The sequence below is a fragment of the Capra hircus genome, chromosome 18 (assembly GCF_001704415.2).
Source record: "Capra hircus breed San Clemente chromosome 18, ASM170441v1, whole genome shotgun sequence".
Lineage (NCBI taxonomy): Eukaryota > Metazoa > Chordata > Mammalia > Artiodactyla > Bovidae > Capra > Capra hircus.
The window spans coordinates 14,638,434-14,664,686 of NC_030825.1; the positions used below are offsets into that span (position 1 = coordinate 14,638,434).

General features: G+C 49.4%; 1 protein-coding gene, 1 long non-coding RNA gene and 1 pseudogene across 3 annotated transcripts in view; 2 read left to right on the top strand and 1 right to left on the bottom strand.

Moving 5' to 3' along the window:
• KLHDC4 (kelch domain containing 4) overlaps positions 1-13,820 on the bottom strand; it is a 31,704-nt gene extending 17,884 nt beyond the window's left edge. The window contains exons 1-5 of one of the 2 annotated variants that reach the window (XM_018061831.1): positions 13,613-13,820; positions 9,981-10,072; positions 7,428-7,506; positions 6,753-6,851; positions 2,805-2,941 (exon numbers count right to left, since the gene is read on the bottom strand). In XM_018061831.1, coding sequence (XP_017917320.1) covers positions 2,805-2,941; positions 6,753-6,851; positions 7,428-7,506; positions 9,981-10,072; positions 13,613-13,801 — 596 coding nt within the window. In that variant the 5' untranslated portion in view covers positions 13,802-13,820. Of the gene's footprint in view, positions 1-2,804; positions 2,942-6,752; positions 6,852-7,422; positions 7,507-9,980; positions 10,073-13,612 lie in introns of both variants that reach the window. The other variant, XM_018061832.1, reaches the window with a different exon arrangement.
• LOC102171732 lies at positions 55-793 on the top strand (annotated as a pseudogene).
• On the top strand, positions 13,880-16,195 carry LOC108637960. The gene is made up of 2 exons (XR_001919435.1): positions 13,880-13,985; positions 16,016-16,195. It is a non-coding gene; the product is annotated as an uncharacterized LOC108637960 (long non-coding RNA).

The following is a 26,253-nucleotide window of genomic DNA, read 5'->3' on the forward strand; positions in this document are numbered from 1 at the left end:
CCCAACACAGGGGCATGGGTTCAAACACTGGTCAGGGAACTAAGATCCCACACTATGTGGTGTGGCCCAAACAACAACAAAAAGAACCATGACCCTCAAACGCTTCTCAGGACCATCAGGCTTAAGCCCACTCCCCACCCCTATTCTCCATAAATGCTCTGGGGACCAGCAGCACTGTGATAAGGCCAAGGCTGTGGGTATCCCCCACATGGACATCCAGGCACTGAAGGAATTCAACAGGAATAAGAAGCTGGCCAAGAAGTACAATGTGGTTTTGCCTTCAGAGTCTGATCAAGTAGATCCCACAAATGTGGGGCCCAGGCCTGAAGAAGGCTGGCAGGTTCCCTTCCTTGCGGACCCACAATGAGGACACGGAGGCCAAAGTGGATGAAGAGAAGTCCAGGATCAAGCTCCAGATGGAGATGCTGCTGGGTCTGGCAGTGGCTGCTGGCCCCGTGGAGATGACAGATGAGGAGCTCGGGCACAATATCCACTTAGCTGTCAACTTCCTGGTGTCATTGCTCAAGAAAAACTGGGGGAAATGTCCAGGTTTCATACAGTAAGAGCACTGTGGATCAGCCCCTACGCCAGTACTAAGGCACGGCTTCATAAACCCTAATTCACAAGCTGAGAAAGGTTCTACAGACCCCAGTGCTGATATAACCCCGCCTCTGCGGCCTTCACTGTTGGGTAGACTTTTCTCACTCTCTCCTTCCCTCAAACTACACCCACAAGAGTAAAAAACGTTTCCTAGAAAATGAAACTTTTCTAGGAGTTCTAATGCTTTTCTAGAGAGCAGGCCCAAATCCTGGAGTCTGGAGAAACTCAGTTCACAGTGAACTCCTGCTGCGCTTTTCCCAGGACTGGAGCCCACACCGTGTGGATTCCCCCAGGCTCAGCGATATTCCCCAGGAACAGCAAAACCAGCCTTCATTTTGGCTGAAGCTCCTTCCCTTTGCTTCTTGGTCAGTAAGAAAAAATTACAGAGAAGCTGCCAGCAGTCACCTAAGACTCCTAAGGGTGGGTATGTGAAACGTTCCTGGGGTGTGGCATGGGAGGGGGGCCCTGAGGATTAGAAAGGTGTTAATTCTCCCTAGGTGCAATCTACAAACTGCAATCCAATCGAAATCCCATTAGAATGGTTAAGGACAGAACCTGAAAAATGATCTTAAAGCTCTTATGAAAACAACGAGTGCACGGCAAAAAAATTTTTAAAGTAAATGAGAAAAACCTTCTGGCTATAAAACCATGTAGCAATTAAAATGGAGCATGATACTAGAACAGGTGCAAAGAGAAGTTCTAGGAGTCAGAAGAAAACTTGGAAACATCCAGACCCTTCTGGACCGTGTGTATACAAAGGCACTCGTGTGTGCGTGTCTGTGTGCACACATATGGGGCTGCACCTCTCTCTGGCCCCCTCTGCAGGCACCTGTGTGCACACACACTCAGGCACAGGTTGCTCTGCATCTTGGTTTTTCCTGCATATACTTTATTTCCGTATACGCTTTCCTGTATGAAATGAAAAGCAGTATTTCTTTAGGGTCTGTTCCTAACGGTGAACGGGGTCGATGGCAGGCGTGCAACAGGAAGCTGCCGACGCTCTGGCCAGCATGACCTTGCTTGCTCCGCCCACCCCACCGGACTGCCCCAACCTGCTCTGGGAGCCCTTGAGCCTGCTGTCTTACACCCAGGAGCTTGCTACTGGCCGCTCGACAGAGAGTCTCTATTCTGGACACAAGCTCATTCTCCGCTATACAGCTGCCATGACTCCCCACTATCCTGGCGGCGTCATCCCCCCCGAGAAGGCTTCCTACTTGCCATGCTCGGGCAGTCCCTCTCCTGTGGCTTCTGGAGTGTGGCTCACGGAGGACCCCTCCCCAAGACACCTGCCCCCTCCACCCATGGTGTTCGCAAACCCTGTAACAGCAAGAGAAGAGGCCACACGAGGCATGCTGTCCTGGCCGTCTTATGGACCACGCTGGGCTAGGTGGCGCGGGGGCTGCAGCCCAGCACCATAACAAGGGGAGCAGAGGCAGACAGAGGAAGACGCGAAGCCAGGGAGACAGGCTCCATGCCCTGACGTCCACCCCACAGGGACCAGGGCTCCGGTCAGTCGCACAGCTGTGCCCCGCCACTGAGTTCTTCCTAGAGCTCAGCACAGCTCTGCCCCTCTGCTCATCTCACTGAGAACCGGAGACCATGGCCCAGAAGGCAGGCCTGGGAAAAAATCCACCAGACAAAAAGACAGAAAATAAAGCACCTACCACCTTCCCTGCCACACCACTCTACCCAGGCTGGAACAGAGAGGCCAAGCTGCCTCTGCACCTCTGTATTAGCATGGCGCAGCCTCCCATTTCTTACAGAATTCTCCGCCTTCAGCAACAATCAACAATGAAGTAAAGACCTGCTTAGCAGGAACAACCTCTGACTCAGGACGGAGGCTTCAAATGCTTTGCAAGCGTCACTGAGCTAACGGCAGCAGAACACAGCTCCAGTGGGACACTCAGCTGGGACTGGAGTCCGTGGCCACGGGCAGCCCTGCAAAGGGCAGTGACTGTACATCCCCAGGGCCTCCCTGTTCCTTGGAACTAACACCTGTCACAGACCTGGAAAGTCTGAAGGCCACGAGACAGCACACGTCACACACAGCCTGGCAGATCACTGCGGGACACCCCACCACGTGCCGCCACCACCACCATCAGGCCTGCATAAATGTACCTTCCCAGAGCCACGTGCCACAAACTCCAAATGCTGGCAGGGGACAGGAGTGGGCCCAGGGGCTGGGCTCATCACCCAGCACTCACCTGACTTGCTCCCAGGTCTTGGTGGCCAAATGCAGCACCCAGAGGTCCTTGTAGTGGTAAAACTGCTCTCCATCAGGAGAGGCAAACTCCCCACCGAAGATCCACAGCTGCCCACCACCCTGGGGCACCACCACAGCCTGTTGAGAGAACGGTGATGGGTCAGGGCACAGCCAGACAGCTCTCAGTCCAACTGGAGACCTGTCCCTGGTCACTCGGTTCCAAGCCCACACCCCAGCCTCAAAGGCCTGCCCCTCTGGTTCTGAAGGCCCAGGACTCACACAGGACCACGCAGGACTGCCTGGGCCGACAGAACTACAAAGTCACTGGAGGCCAGTGGTCAATGGAGCCCCTCCCTGGAGAACTCCTCCCTGGAGTGCCCCCCACCCAGGGAGGGCACGGCTGCGGAGACAGTCTCATCTTGGCTGCTTTTATGTGAATCATGTGAGGGGACAGACTTCACAGAAATCACTTCTGCCAGTACCCCAAAAATGTGGGGGTGCTGCCTAGTCAGTGAATGCCTGTAGGGGGCAGACGGCAAGCCAGCCTGCCTCGGTGTCACCAGTCCCAGGGCTCTGGCAGCAAAGCAGGCCACAGGACACATCTTCACACCAAGTGGCTGAGTAGCTCCTGGCCAGGGGCTCAGAAGCAGTGTCCAGGGCAGCAGGCACAGCGTGGCAGGGCAGAAGTGGGCTGGGGCAGCTGGACGCCAGGCACTACCAAGCATTCTGGGTGAACGCCTCCTGCCCTGGCAAACCTCCACGGACAAGCACACGCTGGGCGGTCAGACAGTGGTTCCCAGGACGCCGCCTCTCAGCACCGTCGGAGCACCCCAGGCTTTTGCCGCAGCACAGGCTGTCGCTTAAGTCAGCTTAATGCCGGAAAACTGTGGCTCCATCACCATGCTGCCCCTGCCCTGGACCAACTGGAGGGCCCTGTGGCACACGCAGGGTGATGTGGCCCCCCACGCCATCTCCACTCAGCTCTGTGCATCCTCTCAGCACTGACCTATCAGAAGACACATCAGCTTCCCGTGATTCTAAAACCATGATTGTAAGGAACTATTTCAAATCTTCAAACCAGACATGAAAATTAGCTTAGGCCCAAACTTAACACATTTTTCTGAGTTTAAAGAAGTTTAGGTGGTACAGTCATGCTATGCGATCCAATGTGGTCCTGAAATACCCTATTATAGAAGCTATTTAATGCCCGGGACAGCATCACAAACAATGCATCTACCGGAAAGAGCACACCCACACACATGCACTGTTGTGTGCAACTCTTTGCAGCCCCATCGACTGCAGCCTGCTGGGCTCCTCCGTCCACGGGATTCTCCAGGCAAGAATACACGAGTGGGCTGCCATCTCCTCCTCCTCATCCCGATGAGGGATGGAACCCACATCTCTTGTGTTTCCTGCACTGCAGGCAGATTTTTTACCACTGAGCCCCCTGGCCCACTTTGGAGTGATTAATTTATGTATTTGAAAATAAAGCAATAAAAATAAACTCCTTTACATACATATATTCACACACACATATACATACTCACAGTGGTTTTGAAGTAATGGTTTAGATGGACTGATGGCCAACGTTCCCTGGACCTAACAAAGGTTGAACACCGTCCAGTGGCCAAAGCAGGACAGCTCTGCTCCCAGGCCAAGGCGGGGCTTCCCCACCAGTGTCTACTTTCCTACGTGTCACTTGAGGCTGTACGCTTCCCAAGCATTTGGGTTTCTGTGTTGTTGTCTTCAATGGAATAAAGTCATGTCCAGAAAACCTTAAGGTCACAACTCTCCCTCCAAAGGCCAAAAAAAAAAAAAAGGCACAATGGAGTCCAAAGCAACATACAGACTCGGTGACTAGACTGTGATGTCAGCCACATGCACCTGCTTTGTGAAAGCCAAGTCCTAACAACCTGCCAGGCCACCAGGACCAAGGAAAGCAGAGCCCAGGGGACATAATAAGAAGTGGCAAACGGGCCCTTCTTGTTGGTGCGTCTCAGCCCTGGAAGCGCACCTCTCGTGTGAAAGATGCTCAGTTCCCAGTGAACAAGCCTCCCCTGCTGCTCAGGTGGAACGAGACAGAGCTGTGACTGAGCTGCAAGGAAATGCCTTCTGCAGCTCCCCTGGGCACTGTGGGCACAATGCCAATCACCCAGGAGTAGGCATTCTGTAAACACCGACTACTTACTGCTCACGCACACACAAAGGCTGACGAGAACAGAGGTGACTTTTTTAAAACCATAGGGAACTGCTTGTTCTACTGTTTGCAAGAACGCATTTTGTTTCAAGTGAGTTATTGCTTCAGGAAAAACAAACCATCAGATGAATAAGAAGAGGAGAACTTCAGCTGCACCCAAACCCCTCCTCCCCCACCCTTCAACTTTCAACAGTCCTGCTCAGTCCATCCCAACAGGAGCATCTGAATATTCTACCCAGGGAGGGTCCCAGGAGGGGAGCACCAGGCAAGACCTGACGAGTGAGGTCCATGAGGCTGCTGGGCACACCTTCAGGGGCCCTGTGGCCCTTTCCTTTCTCTCACCAGCTGTACTAATTTTAGAAAATGGCATTAAATTTTCAAATTACATGCTAAAATAAACTTCACCCCCCAAAAATCTAAGATCTCAGAGAAATGACAGAATGATGGGTGCACATATAAGCTTTCTCTTTCTACTCCTTCTGCCCCTGATTGATTAAAGAGAAGATAAAGAACGTGGCTTCTGTTATCACATTCATTAAACTAGTCCAAAATGAGGAAATTTTTACATCTCAAAATATAATGCAGTGGAATTTGAACTGTAATGACCTCTAGGCAGAAGACTTCACCCCCAATTTTCTGTTTCCCATAGCTCTGATTTGTTGGAAAATTCACAGAGTAAATAGCAAGCCAACCTTACCTACAGGGATAATATTAAGTCCCAGACTCAAAAAGTACTCACAAGATATGCATATGAATCAGAGCCTGCCCAAATGACTGAAATAAAATCTCAAAGACTCTTATGATACTAGTTCTTCAAGGACAGTTAATAACTAATTGAAACAGATAAGAAAACAACACCAAAGAAGCCCCTCAGCCTGCATGCCTGGGGCCTGGGAACTGGCCGGGCATTGGGTGGGGGCACTTGGAGTACTCCTTGCTGGACCAGGACAGGACTCGGTGCTTAGCCTGGAGGCCTGGGTGAACACGTTCTCAGAGCTGGAGTAGGCTCAGATGAATGGACTCGAACTTATCAAGAGCCATTTACTAATTAAAACCCAGGCTTACTAAGATCTAGGTTCTAAATCAAAAAGCAGTGCACGCTTCTCTTCCAAAATATGAACCAGTCCAAATGGCTGCAAGCCTTGCTGTGCATGAGACGTCGATGCAGTTCAGACAGGCAGGTCCCCCTTGCGGACCCAATTTCAAATCAGGAGGCTACCTCTGAGCACTGAATCAGAAGAACCACAGTGTGGAGGAATGTTTCAGTCACGCCCTGGGAGGCTGACACTGGAGAGGTTTCACTCTTTCAAACTACCTTTTGAGCCCCAACACTGTTTCAAATAGTTATAAGAATGAACGAGAGGACTCCTCTGGTGGTCCAGTGGGTGGGAGTCCGCCTGCCAATGCAAGGAACATGGCTTCTATTCCTGGTCCGGGAAGACTTCACGTGACGCGGAGCAACTGTGGCTGTGCGCCACAACTAATGAGCCTGCATGCCCTAGGGACTACTCTATGATGAGAAAGGCCGCCGCAACGAGAACGCACCGCAGCTAGAGAGCAGCCCTCGCTCTTCTCAACTAGAGAAAAGCAGACGCAGTTACGAAGACCCAGCAGAGCCGAAAAATGGGAAAAACACGTTCCAGGCGGAGACAGCAGAGTGAGGAGGTCGCCAGCTCGAAAGTCCGTCATGGAACCCTGCATCGGGACCCCAGCATGAGAAGAGAGGAGGCCGACGATCACACAGACACGTACCTGGTGAGCACAGCGCCTCGGAGGTGGGTTGGGAATCTCCACTTTGGTCCAGCTGTCCTTCCTGATGTTGTAGACATAGAGTTCGTTATACAGAAAAGTCTGCAGGAAGGAAGAGGAACATCGCGAACACTGCTTCCACACAAGCAAAGGCAAGCAGGAGGTAGAGCTCAGTCACTAGCTCTCCCCGGGCAGTGTGCTTCCTAAGGCCAGTCCCTGGACCCTCCAGGATGGTGACACAAAGACAAAGACCACCTCTGGACCGCCACGCAGGGAAGCTGAACTCAGGACTCTGGAACTATTTCATCTGTAGCTCTGAAACACGGGGCTATCTGGTCTGCTCAAAAATAAAACTTATAGTTTTTATGATGTTATCAATTGCTCTACCATGTATCAGCACTTTGCCTATTCAAATACCTCTGGAAACTTATCCTGAGGAAGGACAGCAAGGCGCGGCCCACCTCATGCAGGCAGGGAGAGCCGTGACCCTCAAGGGCCCGAAAGGACCCTGGTGGCTTGTCAAGGACCACACCCCAGGTCCGTCCTGTCGTGTGGAGGCAGGACACATGAGGGGGAGTTAAAGGACCAATGGGTATTTGACATCACTGCCTAAAAGGGATTTTCCTCTAAATGAGACTCATGAAAATTTGAAGGGAAAGAATAAAATATATACTTTACTTTTTGGCCATTGAAATATTCACCTCCGAAAAGGATTAATTCATCTTTCTCAGGATGAGTGGAGAGGGAGGCATTTAACCTGCAAGAGACACAAGCAGCAGCTCAACACAATAATCAAACCACGTGACGCCCAAACTGAGGGCCTGTCTCCCTCCCTCCACAGGCTGCACCGCCGGGGACCAGCCTGTCCTGAACTTCTGGGAAAAAGGAGCCCGGGCCGAGGACGGAAGCTGAGCCACCGCCCTTAATGGCAGCCTCACCCTCAGGACACTGACACCCAGGCTAGCCTCCCAGGAGGGGCCAGGGCCTCTCCCACAGCATCTGGCTACAAATCATCAGGAGGGGTGGAGTCGGCGGGCCTACGCCTGTGCCACTCTTCCCAGAGCCGTCCTCCTTCACAGCTCTGTCCTCCTACATCACAATCGAACCGTCTTCAGGGGTCCACTGTTCAAGCGTTTCAGTATACATCCCAGACTGCTTCCATGTGGAAAACACAAACACCTTTCTGCTTAATTTCAAACGCGAGGACGAGGCAACAGCTCTGCAGGAATTTTAAGTGCACCCTGACATCTCAGCAGGAAGCACTGAAGGGTATGGCCACAGGGAGGGAAAACATTCTCTGTGCAGAAGCCTCTGGGGCAGTGTTCCCGAGGTGTCCTCTACCACATCAATGCCAAACGATGCTTCTCAAAGGGAAAGGGAAAACTGTTTTTTTGTTGTTGTTGTTAACTGGGGATTTATTATACACAGAGACATTCTATAGGCTGAGAAACTCTGTAGTCAAATCCTCAAGTCAAAATAGTGCACCCTGGTCTCCAATACAACTGAGCACCTCGCCCTCACGCTCCCATTAAATTATCTCTGAGCAAAGACGTGGGGATATACACACTTAAACTTGGTGATTTTCATGGATTTTTCCTGTAATTCAATGGAGTGGTAGGAAGTGAGACGGTACTGAGGTGACCCCTGAAAGGTCTGTGTCCCAGCAGATCTCAGCTCTAACACCTGTCCTTTTCCTTCAGGAGGCTGCCCAGTGACCTGGTGACCTAGGGCACTGCCAAGGTTTCAAATTATACTGGAACATTACACCTGACTTTTAGGGCAACATACTTTAAGGCAAATGTCATCCAAAAAAAATTCAACCAAATCAACCCACATTCAATGTGAGTTCCCTCAGGGGTTCTGCACAGGTAAAGCCTTCACGATCTCATGGATTTATCTGCTTCAACAATTCAGATGAACAGGTCCACCTACCACATGTGACCCTTAGGCTTGACCCAAAGATAACATGACGAATAAAATGAAAATAAAGCGTGACTCCCAGGGGAATTTATGAACGGAAGGACAGGAGGAACCTCTGGGAGCCTAGGGAAAGCCCCTGGTGTCCGCTCAGGAGTGAGCACACTGCTCCTGACCCTGAAAGGTAAAGACCACATGCTGGGGCGAGGTCGTGGGATTCAGGCCATGCCCTGCACCCCACTGAGGCAGAGGGGACACTCCACCACCTCCCTTCCTGATGTGCTGGGCAAAGGCCTCCACTCAGGCCTGAAGGAAATAAAGCAAATCATTTCTCAGCTTAACAAGGCAGCCCTGGATGCTCGGGAGGTTAGGCATTTCCCCTTCTCTGAAGGGCATGCATCTCCTCGCCAGGGTCACTTGGCCTCCCAGGCTCCTAGCTCGAGGTGCTTTGTGTCCTGGCCATGCTCTGCCCGGAGCAGGGATGAGAATGACGGAGCCCTGGGTCCTGCATCCAACCAGAGGACTGCGGGCATTCAAGAGCTGAGGAGGCAAGAACGAAGGGATAAGGAGCCAGGGAAAGACCACAGCCTGCTCCTTCCTCCTCCTTCCACTGGGTCTGAAATCCTACAAAAGACACTGGAGCTCCTCACATAAACTACAAACCCATCTGAAATGGCTTACAATTTCATGTTTAATGGTCATGCTTTCCACATGAGAACATAGAAGCGCTATGAATGAGCACAGTGAAAAGCATCATGATTTTTAAACTTTTGTACGTCTGAGGAGCCTTTAAAAACTTCAGACACAGGGAGAAGGAAACGGCAACCCACTCTAGTACTCTTGCTCTGGCCTGGGAAATCCCATGAACAGAGGAGCCTGGCAGGCTACAGTCCCTGGGGTCACAAAGGGTTGGACATGACTTAGCAACTAAACAACAACAACATATATGTATGCATGTACAACCGAGGCACTTTGCTGTGTGGCAGGAACTAATAAAACATTGCTTAAAAAAACACCCTCAAACACAGACTGTCACCAGGTGGGGTTTCAAACCCACATAACCTCCCTGATGAGCAGCAGGGCCGGCGGACCTCTTCTCCGTGTTTCCATGTGACAACAGGGCTGGACTGCCTCCCTCCCACTCGTCAGAGGCAGAGGTGAAAAAAGCGTCTTGTCTTGTAGGAGCTCATCTAGTAGTTTCTAATAATGGAAATGCCCAAGTGCCCAGTTACTTAGGAAAACATGGTGCCTGTTTCAAGCAGCTTTCCAGTTTCTACCAGAAAACTATCAGAAGCTACCCTGTAGCTTGCTTACCGTGGGGAAGGCGGCGAGCAGGGTGTTTCCACGACCTGAGTCTTTCTGGCATCGAGAGTCTGGAAGTGGGCTATGAGGGCTTCCAGGTCCTCCTGCAGACAGACAAGCAGTTACACATGGCCAAATGCCTGGGTCCGCTCTCCCTGACCCCTTGACCTGACCAGATTAGATCTTGTTCCTTCCACTTAAAAGTCACAGAACCTGACACAGGCACAAACACTCAGCACCTGAGCTTCTGGCACACGGCAAGCGTCATCTCAGTCCAAACCCTCACTCCCCACACCCACCAAAGGCCTGCTTCTCAGACAAGCCCACCCAATTTCACACCAACACCTTCAATCACCGCTGAAACCGAGGCCCCGGGCCACCACACCAGCCTGCTCTGTTGTCCACAGAGCAGGGTCTGACATTTCTAAATTCATTTATTTAGTTTCCATCTTCTACCAACATAACAAAATGTAAGTTCCACGTGACCCAGACATGTCAGTCTGCTTACTGACATGTGCCTGCACACTGCGGGGGGCTCGTCAACTACCAGCTGCAACCAACCTGTGTAAGAACATCTCCACTGTTACAACTACAGACTTAGAGGTTGAGGTGCCTATTTCTGTGCACGCCTGGGCAGTGCTGGAACTCAGACTTCCCACCCCCAGTCCCTGCATTTACGCTAGTGTCCCCCAGCCCACAGGGATGCTGACCCGCCTGTCACGGGAAAGGCTCCCACCTGCCCGTCAATGCTCATCCTAGCCCCTGGCTCATGCTGACACCTGGCATCTGTCCCCCATCGTTCCTCCCCATTTCACCTCACACCAGCTCTCCCTCAGCTTCCACACTGTGCAGGGCCTCAAAGTCGGTGAGGCGTCCTTCCTGCGCCTACATATACTTCCAGGCCATTCTTCCTCCTTCACCCACCTCATGTCTCACCCCACCTCCTCACTCTCCAGCTGCCCAGGCTCCCTCTTGGCTTCTTTCAGCAGAACATCACTTGCCCTGGGCTTGAACAGCCACCGGCAACCCCCCTCCCCCACTGTACCCCCTTCACCTTCCAGAAGCAGCCACTGTCTGGAACTGGGGGCTCCTGACTCTCAGGCATCTCTCTAGATACTTTCACTACCCATTAATGTATCCCTAAGCTCTGTACATTACTGTCTCAAGTTTTCCAATTCCATGTAAATGTCATCACACTGAATATTCCCTTGCGACTTGCTTCTTTGCTTTACCCTGCTGAAAGAGCAGCCTGATACCCCAAGTCTGTTTGCTGTCATGGTGGCAGCGCCACACGGCTTCTCCACCCATTCCGCTGCTACTGAACATCTGACTCAACTCCAAAACTTTACAAGCACTACTACCATGGCTGCTGGAGGACCTGTCTTTGCAGAGCTGGGGGTAATTTTTCCAAGCTAAATCTTTATGTGTGCAACTGCTATGTTTTATCTGCCATTCTTGTATGTACTGACAATTTAAGACCCAACTGACTCTACTAATTTGCACCCTCACAAAAGTCCACAGAAACACCTGTCATCCTATTACTTCTGTGTAACAGCTGACCTGCTGACTCCAAGTCCCAAGTGCAAAACACGCTCCTTTAGGTACTAAAGACAAGTTACTGAACCACTGGCTCTTTCCAGGAAGGGACAGGTGAACGAGGGACTACTGGAACCTTGATGAACTCAGGTTCCAGTCCAGTGTCATTACCTTCCTTAAGGCGGAAGGGAAGACGGGATCAAGGTGGGAGGGAGGCGTGGTTGCAACAAGCAGGCCTGGAGGGAGAGCTGCTGTGTCAGTCACGGGGCGAGTACCAGTCATGGCACTGATGCACACCGGGCGAGGTCAGCAGGAAGCACTGAACACCCTGTCACTCGAGAGCAGGAGCGACCCTGATGTCTCCGGTTGGGAGCAGGCCTGGTCGCCCCCTTCGTTAGAAGTACAGGCCCTGCCGTCTTCTAACCAAGACTTCGGGGTCTTTGGGGTCTTCCTGGGACAGAACCACCCCATCCCACCCCAGTGCACACCCCCGCCATGTCCCCCGCCTACCTCTTGTCTGTAAAAACTTTAGCGTCCCAGGCCTTCTCGAGTTCCAAAGAATAAATTTAATCAGAAGAGTGGGAAATTGCAGAAAAGAGTCAAGCAAGACAAAATAAAAGTAACTTAGCCTTAAAGTCAGGACTTTTAGTTCCTCTCCAAGGCCTACAGATAATATTCTGAGCTATGTCCGTTGAGCTGTTTTGCAGATACCGAAACCCCTACCAGGTGGAAGAAGTTAACCACATGCTGCCCACAAGGATGGAGACTCCAGACCAGCTGGAATCAGAAGGTTGAGGACGTTGATTTCCAACTACTTCACCATCAACCAACCAGAAGAATGCCCATGAGCTGATGCTGTGACAGCCCCTTCCCTCACCCTGTCTTTAAAAACCTTCCCTGCAAGCCTTTGGGGAGTGAGCTGCTGAGGAGGCAGAGCCCAGGAGATGCAGGGCGCCCAGGCAGGGTGAAGAAATGGGGCTTCAGCAGGACCATGCAGAAGGGAAGGAATCAATCTGTGTGACTGCCACCTGTGTGCAGATGTCACCAGGTATCTGAGACATGAGTTCTGTGCAGAGCAGAACTCTTAAGTTGTCCCTAAAGACCGCTGGCTTAGCCACCTGCCCCCACCCTAGCTGAAAAATGACGGGAGATGGAGAGAGAAAAGAGCCCAACCTCATTATTTGATAGATGACAAAATGGACACACGAATGCCTTAGGAAGAAAAGGGACAAGGGTATGTGGTCAAGAGCTCTGGATGTGAGGTGTCTGGTCAAATTTCAGCTCCCGGCGACCTCACAGCCGACCTGCGTAACCTGCTAGCTTCTGATTTCCTGACTGTCAGGCGGAGATGCCAAAGCTACCTAACTCAACTGGCTGTGAGAAAGCCCAGAGAGCACAAAGCCTGGAGACAGCAAACACTCCTTAACCATTATAAACTGTCCCGGGTTAGGGAGTCCCTGCTCCTGCTGCTGCTGCTAAGTCACTTCAGTCGTGTCCGACCCCATATTCGGCAGCCCACCAGGATCCCCTGTCCCTGGGATTCTCCAGGCAAGAACACTGGAGTGGGTTGCCATTTTCTTTTCCAATGCATGAAAGCGAAAAGCGAAAGTGAAGTTACTCACTCATGTCCGACCCTCAGCGACCCCATGGACTGCAGCCTTCCAGGCTCCTCCGTCCATGGGATTTTCCAGGCAGGAGTACTGGAGTGGGGTGCCACTGCCTTCTCCGAGGGAGTCCCTGAGCAACAGTCAATTAGGAACAGAGCGCTCGCCTCTAAGTTTAGCACTGACCCATCTGCAGACCCTGCTAAAGATGTGGAAAGAGAAAGAGGGTAAAAGAAGAAAGAGGGAGGGAGCGAGAGGAAGGGACAGACAAAGGGAGACAGGGACAGACACAGAGAAAGACCCCTGGTCGCCATCAACTGTTATGGAATTTCCCACAGTCCCACTCACTCCACCGATGCTCACTGCTCAGGGCTGCCCTGAGGGTCACGTGCCCCGTTTAAAGCCGAGGACTGAGGCTTGCAGAGGTGCTCCAGCTCAGCCCGGCCGCTGCCAGCACCCCTCACAGTGGGGGCCCGGATACACCCGCCCCCCGGGCCCGCTCACCTCCTCCTTCCGCGAGCGCTTGGACACTTTCTTCTCCATCTTAGCGGCCGTCTTCTCCGCCCCGCGGCCCTTCTCTTTCTTGCCCTTTTTGCCCATCGCGCCGGGTCCAAGGAGGCTTCTGAACCGCCTGTAAGATTCTAGCGGCGCGCGACGCGCAGGAAATACGTATGGGACGCGCAGAGAGCGCATCACTTCCGGTTCGCCTCGCGCGCCTTCCCGGGCGGGTGGTGGGGCCTGCGCCTGGGGATGGCTGCTTCCGTAGTCCTTCCTGGTCCGCCTATACAAACCGGCCTGGGGACCTCCGGCTCGGGGTGGTGTCCGCCTAGAAGCAGCGAGGCCGCGCTCCTTCCCCTTCCCCCTTCAGCTGTACCAGGTACGCCGCGCCTGTCGCTCCGCCGTGTTTGTTCAACAATGCTGAGCCCCGTGCACAGTGACTTAGTGGGCTCACTTGGTAGCGCGAACCCTGTGCAAATTAAATGATTGTTGTGGCTTCCTGCTCCGGAGAGACGGTCATGCACTTAAAGGGTTCGCAGACCCCGAGCGAAGGTGTAAAACGCGCTAGCTACTGTTAGGGGCTGAGGATACTGTGCTCAGCAAGAAAAACAGCCCTGCCCATCCGCCTTCTAGGTGACTGTCCTCAAGTGTACTGTGTGAGGGGACTTGTTTTCTCCATCATGGCGCAGGGCTAATGACCCCTCTCCAAGAGCAGTCAGTTTCCAAGTCTGGAAAACCAAAACTGCCCGCTAGCGTTTGACTAAACGTAATAAATGCGAAAAAACACGTATAATACGTGGACTGCTAAGGTTTGGACAGCAGAGTGAAAATGCCTCTCATTGCTTAGAAGGCATAATTTCATGCTCAAAATCAGGAAATAGAATAAATTAAGGATAAGGACGAGTAAACCCGCAGCAAAGGGAAAGCATAAACAAGGAAATAATCTTTCCTGCTTTGTGAGTGAACCACCACAAGACTCATCCTTAAAGAAATTAAGACCAGCTGGGACCTGGAACCCTTTCCTCAGTGCTCTCACCTGGACAAATGCCTCTTCCATAAACAAAATGCAAAGAAACTATAAGGGATTAAAATAACTGCACGCATGCATGCACAGTTGGGGCAAATTATGAGCAAGATACAAAAAGACAAAAACCCCAACTGCCACTTCTGAGAAGTCAGAAACAAAAGCATGGTTACTGTACATGATCCTTGCACACAGCACCACTAAGGGAGTGAGCAAGCCACCACCCTCCCACTCCTGGACCAACCCTACCCTCACCTGTATAAAACCAGCTCACCTGCCCCATCCCCTGTCTGGGAGCAAGCAAGGGAACCTTCTTCTCTGGCTTCTTATCAATTTCTGTTGATTATGAGTGCTGTGCTAAGTCATTTCAGTTGTGTCCAACTCTGCCCACCAACCTCTGATGTTTGTGAGATTATCCAGGCAAGAATACTGGAGTGGGTTGCCAAAGAAGTCCTAGAATCCTGATAGGTAGCGAAATCAACTTAGATCCAATCAATTTATTAATCAGTGAGCAGCCAGGGAGGAATGCTTTTTCAGCCAGCTCCAAGCCTTGTCCATAAACCTAGTCTTCAGGAAGGAAAATATAACTGGGGAACTATGAGGGCAGGGTAGACTAGGATTCAGGCTGCTGCTGTCTCCAGCAGTGATGGTAGGAGAATGGGAGGACATTCCAGATGCCAGAGAAAAGAACCAGCTAGAAGTCAGTCAGAAGGGAATGCAGAATTTCACAGGAACCTGGCCCCTGAGCCTGCAGACATAATTACCCTCAACGGTGAGCAACACGGTGTCAAAGCCTCAATACTGCCTCTCGGAAATTGTTCCATTCCCTCTAGTGCAATATGTCTAAGAACGTACCTAATCCTTGTATCCTTTTCTGAGAACTGGGTAATCTGGAGGCAATGCACTTGAAGCAAGATGGCCCTTCAGTTGCAGCACGTCTGTTTGCAACACATTATAGTGGTCACCTCTTAAGAGCTACCAAAGGGAGATCCTATTCCCTACTGAAGATTTTGAAGGATCTGGTAGATGAAGGATTTAATACTTACATTTTCTGAAAGAATATTGAAGCTAAATTGGAAGGTTCTTGGAACTAATAGTGTCATGGTGATTTACATGAGGTTGAAACTCTCATTACCAAAAAAGAAGGAGAAGAGAACATTTAAAATGAGATCAGAATCCAAAAATAGTAGAAAGATGAAATACAAAGTCCTATTTTAGTGAAATTCACATTTTTGAAACTTTAATGAATAATCTTAAATCTAACCTATCATTAACATTTAGAGCGTACCTTTCATGTAGTCAGGCGCCCTCTGCTGTCTTCAAGTTGAAATCCAGAAGAGAAAAAGAGATGAACAAGGCGTCTAACTTCTAATCATCCTTCCCAGGAACAATCAGCATAACAGGAGAGATGTTCCAAGTGTGCTACAGATGAAGTGGATCTCTGTACTTAACCACCTGGAAAGTGATCATCTTAAACCTGCCCACCTACTGCACAGAACTCCTGAATCAAATGAAATACAATTTTTCAAAAACTTAGAGTAATAAAAAGGAAAATACAAATTTAAGAGATTCTGTGTGCTTCAGAGTGGGGTCACAGTGGTTGTGGACTGACAGATGGTCATTTCATTTAACAACATTCACTGGTTACTGCAACTTGGCGACGTTGTACCTGCACACATGAGATACAAAACAAGACCCAGCCACCAGCTTCGAGGAGATTTTGTTCTAATGAGACAAGCTTGATGGCATTCCTCAAATGCTTTGTGCAATTAAGCTGGGAATAAGGACAGAAGGAGGGGATGGGGGAGAAGGGGAAGAGGGAAGGGAAGGGAAGGAGTGGCTTCAAAACCTTTGTTTCATATGTTTTGTCTGGTTTTCTAGACATTTGAGGGGAAAGGGTAAATCCAGACTCTTTGCTTCATCATGGGCGATAGCAAAATTTTCTCCTTTCTGGGATTCAGGTGTTTAATCCCAAACATTTGGAGATCTCTTTGTTATTTATTTGTAATTCAATTCATTGATTTGAGAGCTCTTCATTTCCCTGTAACTCTGTTTCAGCTGCATCCTACAAAATTTAATATTTGTGCTTTGATTTTCATTCCACTCAAGATACTTCCTAATTCCCTTTTTGATTTCTTCTTTGGCCCTTGGCTTGCTTAGAAGTGTGTTGGTTTGTTTCCAGATATTTGGAGATGTTCTAAAGATCCTTCTGGAAAGTAGTTTTCTTTTTCTCTAACCCTTTTTATTTTACCTTCCTCTCTATTATCCTGCCGTTTCACTAAGATATGCTTGTTTATTTCTTTTTATTCACCTTGCTTGGAAATGACTAGTCTCCATGAAGCCACGCGTGGCAGGATTTCTCTGTCACCCTCCCTTCAGGAGATGCTGTTGCTCCTTTCTCTTCTGGGGCTCCCTTCTCCTTTCCTTTGGCTTTCTTAACCTCTCTTCATTTCCCCCATTTTCCCTGTTTGTCCCTCTGTGCTGCACTTCTGGATAATCTGTCCTTCTGGAAAATTCCTCCTACTGGTTCATGAATTGTTTGCTGAACCCCATCAAATCTGTCTAATTTGTCCATATAACTTTTGATTATGATTAGTAATTTTCACAGGTTCCATTTTTCTCAAATCTGCTGGATCACTTTTGCAGCTTTCAATTCCCTGCAGACATTTTCAAGCGTGTCTCGTCCTTAGAGGAAGTATATCAATCGGTTTGTGCTGCAGTGATGCTGCTTCTGTCTTGAAGAACTGCTTGTGAATAACCTTTGAAAGACTTCAGCCAGAGCATCTTTCTCCCAAGGGGAATTGCTTTTGCTGCTGCCAGACAGCCATGGGCACTGCCAGCTCGTGACATCCAGTCCAGATTGTCTTTTGGACAATCCAGGTGATGCAAATTGAGGCTGAAAATCCAAGGAAAGGCTGGGATGTGGTCAGTGTCTCAGGGACCTTGCCTTCCCACCTTGCTTGGCACTGGGGTAACATCCCCAGTTGCCGGGGTTCTGGGGAGCTAGCTTACTTCTGCTGTGTCAGGATCCTCAGGGAATCTCTGCTCATCTGCAGGGTATCTCTCTGAGATCCACCCCCCTGCCCCCGAGGATTTGCTGAGCTCTCCTTGCACTTCAGAACTTCCCTGGTGGTTCAGATGGTAAAGAATCTGCCTGCAATGTGGGAGACCTGGGTTTGATCCCTAGGTTGGGAAGATCCCCTGGAGGAGAGCAACACACTCCAGTATTCTTGCCTGGAGAATCTCCATGGACAGAGGAGCCTGGCGGGCTACAGTCCCTGGGATTGCAGAGTCGGAACCACTGAGCGACTAACAGCACTCCTTGCGCTTCAAGCTTGTTGAAGTGAAGAAAAGTGTGGCACTGCCTGCTTGTGCCCAGAAGAGACCCATCCCTGAGCCCAGCCGCTACCCCAGTGTTTTCATATGTACTCCTGGTTAGGTTCCCATCTGGTGATACTTGACTCCTTGTCAGCTTTCCAGTGCCATGAAGAAGATGAGTCTTCCATCGCTAATCCCTCATTTTCTAGTTTGAATAGGAGGATTGGTCCAAATAACCTAGTCTACCATACGATAGCACTGCTCAGTCTTTAAATGGTATTGTTCAGTGTGTCATTAATATACACTAAAGTTTAAAATTTGGAAAATGCAGGCATGTATGATGAAGGAAACCCCAAAGTCACCCACAGTCTTCCACTCACAAGCATGCTTAGCATGGAGGAAATTCCCTGCTGACTGATACTAAGCAAAGATCTGGGATTCCCCTGGTGGTCCAGCAGTGGAGAATTAATCTGCCAATGCAGGGGACACAGGTTCAATCCCTGGTCTGGGAAGATTACATGCTGTGGGACAATAAGCCCGTGTGTCACGGCTACTGAGCCCTCACTCTAGAGCCCATGCTCTGCGGCAAGAAAAACCAGCACAATGAAAAGCCTGCACAGATGCAACTAGAGTGCAGCCCCTGATCACTGCAACTAGAGAGAGCCCGCATGCAGCAATGAAAACCCAGCATCCAGCACAGCCAAACATAAATAATGAATTAATTTAGAAAAGCAAAGCTCTGTGTTGTAGTTTCACTCAGCTGCTTGGCTCTCAAGTGCAGGGCCTGCCTCATCCTTGCTTTTGCCAGGCAATAGTGCAGGAAGTGGAACAGGAGACAAAGCCCTGTGGCTGTGCTAACTGCAGCATCACAGCGAGTCTGGGAGCAAGCAGGGTGTGAGGCAGCTGAGGATCTTGCACGCTGCCCTGTGAGCCTGCAGCCGTGCATCTGTTTACCAGCCACTGTATCCCCTAAACTACCCAGATGCAGCCCGAAGCCAGCTCCCACGCACATGGGGTTCAGAGGCAGCAGCCTAGAGGACATGCGGTCTGTGAAACTGCACATCTGTTCCTAAGGTTAAATTTGTTTTTACAAAGGTAAAACTTGACCAAATAGTTAGCGATATTGGTGGTTTTTGAGTTTTTAAATCCCTATAACATCACATGGTCTTCCCAGGTGGTTCAGTGGTAAAGAATCCCACTGCCAATGCAGGAGATGTGGGTTCAATCCCTGAGTCTCTGGGGAAGGAAATGCCAACCCACTCCAGTATTCTTGCCTGGGAAATCCCATGGACAGAAGGAGCCTGGCGGACTACAGTCCATGGGGTTGCAAAAAGTCGGACACCACTTAGTGTCAGCAACAACAATATCACCCTCACAACAATTCTGAGTCTCTGGCCCTTTAATCCTCCCTGACCCAGAAACCAGCTCAGCTTTCAAGCTTGACCATCTCACAGTCAACAACTTATGCTCAGGGTTCATAGCTGTAGCCCCTTAAGTTTCAGCTGCCAGGTTTTGAAAACAGATGGCATTCACTAACCCTCCTAATTCTCCAGAAGAACTGTTCTGAGTACCTTCTCCATCTGGGAGGAGGCCACTTTCTAAAACCCTTCGCGGAAACAAAGCTCAAAAACCCAAGTTGCAGGCGCATCCTCCCACCTGGGGCCACATTCGTGAATGATGCAATCAACAGAAAATACGTAAAATGCAACAAAGACAACTTATACATTAACACCTACCTGAGGGCTGGAATGTTGTTAGAGGCACTTAGAAACTGGATAGGAGAATTGATACATATTGCCTGGTATTTCAAAGGTGTGCCAGGAGTAATGTTCATGTTATCTGATTTCCGAGAAAATCAAGATTTTCCATTAACGCATTTCCTCAAACTGTATGAGCATACTTAAGAGCTTATTGCATCAGTCATCTGTGTACTGTCTCTTTCATCCACTAGATGTCAGTCTCCTCAGGCTGTGTCTTACTCCTCTTTGTATCCCCAGGACAAAAATGTTGCTCTCTCTGTTAAACGTTAATAAATTATGAATAAACAGTGAATGAGTAAAACTCCCCAAGTGACAGTACAGCTTAATGCCGAGAACGTTTGTCCAGCACGGTCAGAGTGAGGGTATGTTTCAGTTGGTTAAATATTTCAGAGTAATGACCTGTATATAGACCATTCGTTCCCAAAGATGAAGAACCACACACATTTGAAATGAAAACTCAAGGGAGAGAAAAAAAATGAAGATCAAGAAAGATCTATTAGAGAGGAATGTAGGGCCAGTGAGTAAATGGGACGGAGGGCCCTTTGAATAAGATGCCCGTCCTACCTACCTTGTGAAGCAGCTTTGATGGCAAGCTTGATCCTCGCATTACAAACTTTTAACTCTGCTCCTTAACATCCCCTCTAAGGGATCCAGGGTCAGCTCTCACCCCAGTTCATAGCTCATCGGTTCAGTTCAGTTCAGTCGCTCAGTCATGTCCAACTCTTTCCAACCCCATGCACTGCAGCACACCAGCCTTCCCTGTCCATCACCAACTCACAGCTTAATCGATGTCCTTCTTTCCCAGAATCAGGGTCTTTTCTAATGAGTTGGCTCTTTGCATCAGATGGCCAAAGTATTGGAGTTTCAACTTCAGCATCTGACCTTCCAATGACTATTCAAGACTGATTTCCTTTAGGATGGACTGGTTGGATCTCCTTGCAGTCCAAGGCACTCTCAAGAGTCTTCTCCAACACCAACTCAATGTTAAAGCAACAATTCTTCAGTGCTCAGCTTTCTTTACAGTCCAACTCTCACATCCATACATGACCACTGGAAAAACCATAGCTTTGACTAGATGGACCTTTGTTGGCAAAGTAATGTCTCTGCTTTTTAATACGCTGTCCAGGTTGGTCATAGCTTTTCTTCCAAGGAGTAAGCATCTTTTAATTTCATGACTGCAGTCACCATCTGCAGTGATTTTGGAGCCCAAAAGAATAAAGTCTCTCACTGTTTCCATGTTTCCCCATCTATTTGCCATGAAGTAACCGGATCGGATACCATGATCTTAGTTTTCTGAATGTTGAGTTTTAGGTCAACTTTTCGCTCTCCTCTTTCACTTTCATCAAGAGACTCTAGTTCTTCACTTTCTGCCATCAGGGTGGTGTCATCTGCATGCTTGGTGTATTTTTTTTCCTCATTTCTGTTGACTGAAAAGACACAACATAAAAGTTGTCAGTTAAGTTTTATTGCCAAAAACGAAGTTTTTAAAGTACCCTTGACGTCATTTCTCATATAAATGCTTTCTTCTTTGCAATCACCTCTGTGTTTTTAGTCTTTTAACTTTATTGAGGTTTTCAACAACTAAATCCAAAATTTCTTGGTAAATGTCACATTGCATTTGAAAATATGTGGGTTATTTTTGCTGCAGGAAGGGGGACCCCTTCCAGGTCCAGAAACTGGGCTCTTGTCCAACACTCAGAAATGAATTGCCCGAGGAGACACGTGCTGACAAAGCAAGAGATTTTATTGGGCAAGGGCACCCGGGTGGAGAGCAGTAGGGTAAGGGAACCCAGGAGAACTGCTCTGCCATGTGGCTTGCAGTCTCGGGTTTTATGGTGATGGGATTAGTTTCCGGGTGGTCTTTGGCCAATCATTCTAATTCAGAGTCCTACCTGGTGGCGCACGCATCACTCAGCCAAGATGGATGCTAGCGAGAGGGACTCTGGGAAGTGGACAGACATGCAGTGTCTCCTTCAGACCTTCCCTGAACTCTTCCATGAGACTTCCCTGGTGGTTCAGAGGTTAAAGCATCTGCCTCCAATGCGGGAGACCCAGGTTCGATCCCTGGGTCAGGAAGATCCCCTGAAGAAGGAAATGGCAACCCACTCCAGTATTCTTGCCTGGAGAATCCCATGGACGAAGAAGCCTAGTAGGTTACAGTTCACGGGGTCGCAAAGAGTCGGACACAACTGAGTGACTTCACCTTACTGAACTCTTCCGGTTAGTGGTGGCATATTAGTTCCGTATCCCTCATCAGGATCTCCTCTCATAAGACAACTCACGCAAATGGTTACTATGGTGCCTGGCCAGGGTGGGTGGTTTAATCAGTGTGCTTCCCCTAACATTTTCACTAATTTTTTGATATTGATTTCTAACATAATTCCACAGTGATAACAGAAAGGCTCTGTATGATTTCAACACCTTTAGACCATGAAATTTTTGCACCTTGCTTTATGTCCCTGGATATGTTCCAGTGTCTCCTGGTCTATAGTTTATAGGAACTTGAATAGAATTTGTATCTTGCTGTTTTTGTGAAAATTGCATCAATCTTAATTTTGTTGAATTGGTTCGTAGTGCTTTTAAGGTCTCCTATATCCTACTTTTCTGTGTGTTCATTCTATCAATTTTGAGAGTTTGATATTCAAACTCCAACTAAAAATCTTAACTCATCTACTTAAAAAAATAACTGTAATATATAGTGGAACTACACATGACTTTGTTCTGTAGTTCCCAAGTCTCCTGTAAATGTGTTATCATACTTTCATAATTTAAAAAATAAAAAGAAAGCTTTTTTCGGAGACCTTCCTGAGGACTACACCCCTCTCTCTCTCACAGGGCTCTGAGGAACTGCTCCAAAGAGGTGAGGGAAGGGCCAAGACATATAAGAACTTTTTTTACTGGAAAAACGTGTAATCAAGCACACAAAGACTGCGGCTAATCACAGAGGACAGCCGCCTCAAGTTAATGGTTTTACTGTGCTTTTCTAGGTAGGACAAGATGTGAGCATCTAGGGTCATTGAAGGTTTTCCTTAGATATTTAACTGAGCTGTCTGGGAGGCCTGCATCCCCATCACAGAGCACTTCCTGTTTTTCTCCACCTGATTCCCGCCGCCCCCCACCCAGCTCTGTTGGTGGGCGACTGCCAAAAGCTTGATCCCCGTGGAACTGGAGTGGCAGGAGACTGTTTTTCCTTTCCTCTCCTTTCCTCCCTTTCTTCTCTCTTTCCCTTTCTTTCTCCAGCCCCCTTCCTTCCTTAGTATTTTTTGCTCTGGCCTGAGAAGAAAGGCCTGGGGTGGGCAGAGGGAAATTCCACCTCGATGGGCCCTGCAAGCGCTGCTGATGCTGAGAGTGAAAATACGTGTGTGTGCCAAGTTGCTTCAGTCACGTCCGACTCTTTGAGACCCTGTGGGCCGTAGCCCGTCAGGCTTCTCTGTCCATAGGATTCTCCAAGCAGGAATACTGGAGTGGGTTGCCATGACCTCCTCCAGGGAATCTTCCTGACCCAGGGATTGAAGCTGCATCTCCTGCAACTGGCATGTGGATTCTTTACCACTGAGCCACCTGAGAAGCCCCTGCGGCTGAGTGAAAACAAAATAAGTAGATTATTCGGGGAAATGAGTGTAAAGCAGGAAGGCAGGGGCAAGGCGCGACCTTTGAAAGAATGAAAGAATGTTGAGTCTGAGGACACAACACAAACTGATTAGAGCCAAATGGGTCCGAGATGGTGGACAAGCTGACTTCCACTGGATCTTGAGCCTCATTATATGCTCATTGTAACACACCAGTAAATGACACACCCACAGGCCCTGTGACAGTTCCAAAGCCGACTGTCAAAGACCAAAAAGTGGGTGGTGGCCCAATTCGTGGGAATCGCTGCCTCTTCTCCAAAATAGTTGGAATAATCCTCCCACTCACTGGCCTATGAAACTATTTATGAAAGTTAACAACACCATATTTGGAGGCCGGTCTACAAGGGCTTACACTCTTGTCTTGGAATGTGTTTCTCTCTAAATAAATCCACTCCTTACCTAAGACTTCGTCTCTCACTGAATTCTTTCTCCAAGGAGACATCAAGAACCTGAGCGCCATTCAGTCTTAAAACCAGGTGAATGATCTCGGAAGACAGTGGGATTTGGCCAGGTTCTGTTAGGGGGAGACACTGACTGAAACTTCTCACCCTGACAGGCACCATAATAACCATTTGCATGAGTTATTTTGTGACAAGAGGTCCTGATAAGGAACACAGAACTAATTCAGTTCAGTTCAGTTCAGTCGCTCGGTCGTGTCTGACTCTTTGCGACCCCATGAACTGCAGCACACCAGGCCTCCCTCTCCATCACCAACTCCCGGAGTTCACTCAAACTCACATCCATCGAGTCGGTGATGCCATCCAGCCATCTCATCCTCTGTCGTCCCCTTCTCCTCCTGCCCCCAATCCCTCCCAGCATCAGAGTCTTTTCCAATGAGTCCACTCTTCGCATGAGGTGGCCAAAGCATTGGAGTTTCAGCTTTAGCATCATTCCTTCCAAAGAACACCCAGGACTGATCTCCTTTAGAATGGACTGGTTGGATCTCCTTGCAGTCCAAGGGACTATTAGCCACCACCAACCAAAAGAGTTCAGGAAAAGTAAAAAGGAGATGCCATGTGTCCAACCATCTCCCAGAATCCTTCTTTCTGGCGTCCATCTTGGCTGAGCAATGAGTGCACCACCAGGAATGACCCTGAGTCAGAGTGACTGGCCAAAGAAAACCCAGAAACTACTCCTATCACCATAAAACCTGAGACCGAGAGCCACGCTGCAGAGCAGTTCTCCTGGGTTCCCTTACCCTGCTACTTCCTGCCGGGCGTTCTTCCCAACAGTCTCTTGCTTTGTCAGCTCATGGGTCTCCTCGGACAATTCATTTCCCAGTGTTAGACAAGGGCCTGCTCTCCAGCTCCAGAAGGGGTCCCCCTTCCTGCAACAGTTCGAGTCCCAGCCCCATGGGTTCAAGTCCCAACCTGAGGAACACGGTTTCAGGTGGAGGCTGATCAAAGCGAATGCCAGTGGCATTGCTGTGAAGCTGTGCAAGGCCCCTGTATTCCTGCCACCTGGACCCTCCCTCCGAAGTGGGACTCCACTCTAAGCCCTTGAATCCCACTGAAATGTCTGCCATCCCAGCCTCTCAAATAGCCTCTCCCCAGGATGACACCATCAACTAATGGTTTGATAAATAATGCAGATTCTTTGCATCACATGTCATCAGGGAAACACAGGTTACAGCAGCTGGGAGACACCCCACACACTGATCAGAATGCCCCAGACCCAGGACACTAACACCCAAGGCTGGTGAGGAGGTGTTGCATATTTTTACATAAGTAATGTTGGGGAAGACATTTTCCTCCACAACTTCCAGTTTCTTCTGGCTGGTCTATGAATCAGATTAACAGGAGAAAAATCAAAGTTTAATAACGTATACATAGGAGAGATCCAGAAAAACTGCACAACTCACCAAAATGGCCAAAACCCTCATCTTAAATACCACCCTCAGCTACAGACGGAATAGGATGATGAGTAGAGTGGTTTGGGACGTCGAAGGGGCAGAAGATCATTCACCTGGACTGTTTGCTGGGCCAGCAGAGACGATGGGACATGGAGTGGGCTCCGATGGCAGGCCCTGCCAAGTCCCCCGCCCCACCCAACCATACTCTCATAGACGTCTTTACTGACAGTCCTATTCTGGGAACAAGCCGGAGAAAGGTCAAAGTTTCTTCCTGAGGCTTTTAGGGCCTTGATTGTCTTCAATTTGAAGTGATTTGCAGGCCAGAGACATTTTGGGTGACAAATTTTGTTCCCCTACAGTAATGCATTTAAAAGAAAATACATAAAAAGAAAGCGAAAGTCGTTCAGTAGTGCCTGACTCCTTGGGACCCTGTGGACTGTATCCCGCCAGGCTCCTCGGTCCATAGGATTCTCCAGGCAGAATACTGGAGTGGGTTGCCATTTCCTTCTCCAGGGGATCCTCTCAACCCAGGGATCAAACCTGCATATCCTGCTTTTCAGGCGGATTCTTTACCATCTGAGCGACCAAGGGGCCCAGCGTATTTAATGTTACAATCCATTCATCCACAAAGAGAAGCGAACCTGTAGGAGTGATGCTGTGCAGAAGCCAGGGTACAGTGGGTGGGCTCTCGCGAGCCAATGCCCTCCTCCCAGAAGGTAGGCCTAGGGAACTGTCTCTGGGACACAGACTTGAACCTGCACTCTTGAGCCTGTAGCACTAAGGCTCATGGTGCCACTATAACCCACTTGCCGACCAACTGCTGTGCATTCGATTCGATAACAGCTGCTTCCTGGCTGGCAGGAGACCTCGTCTTCCTGGGGTATCTCTGAGGTTCCCTGATAGAGACATAGAAACTTCTCTCCCAGCCTGCACCGGTGAGCAGGGACTACAGGCACGCGGCAAGGAAGTCAGCTCCACCCACAGCACTCAGGGAAGTGTGCACATTGGCACGTGCTCAGCCATAGTAATGAGAGAACAAGCGAAAAAGAGAGAAAGCCTGGTCA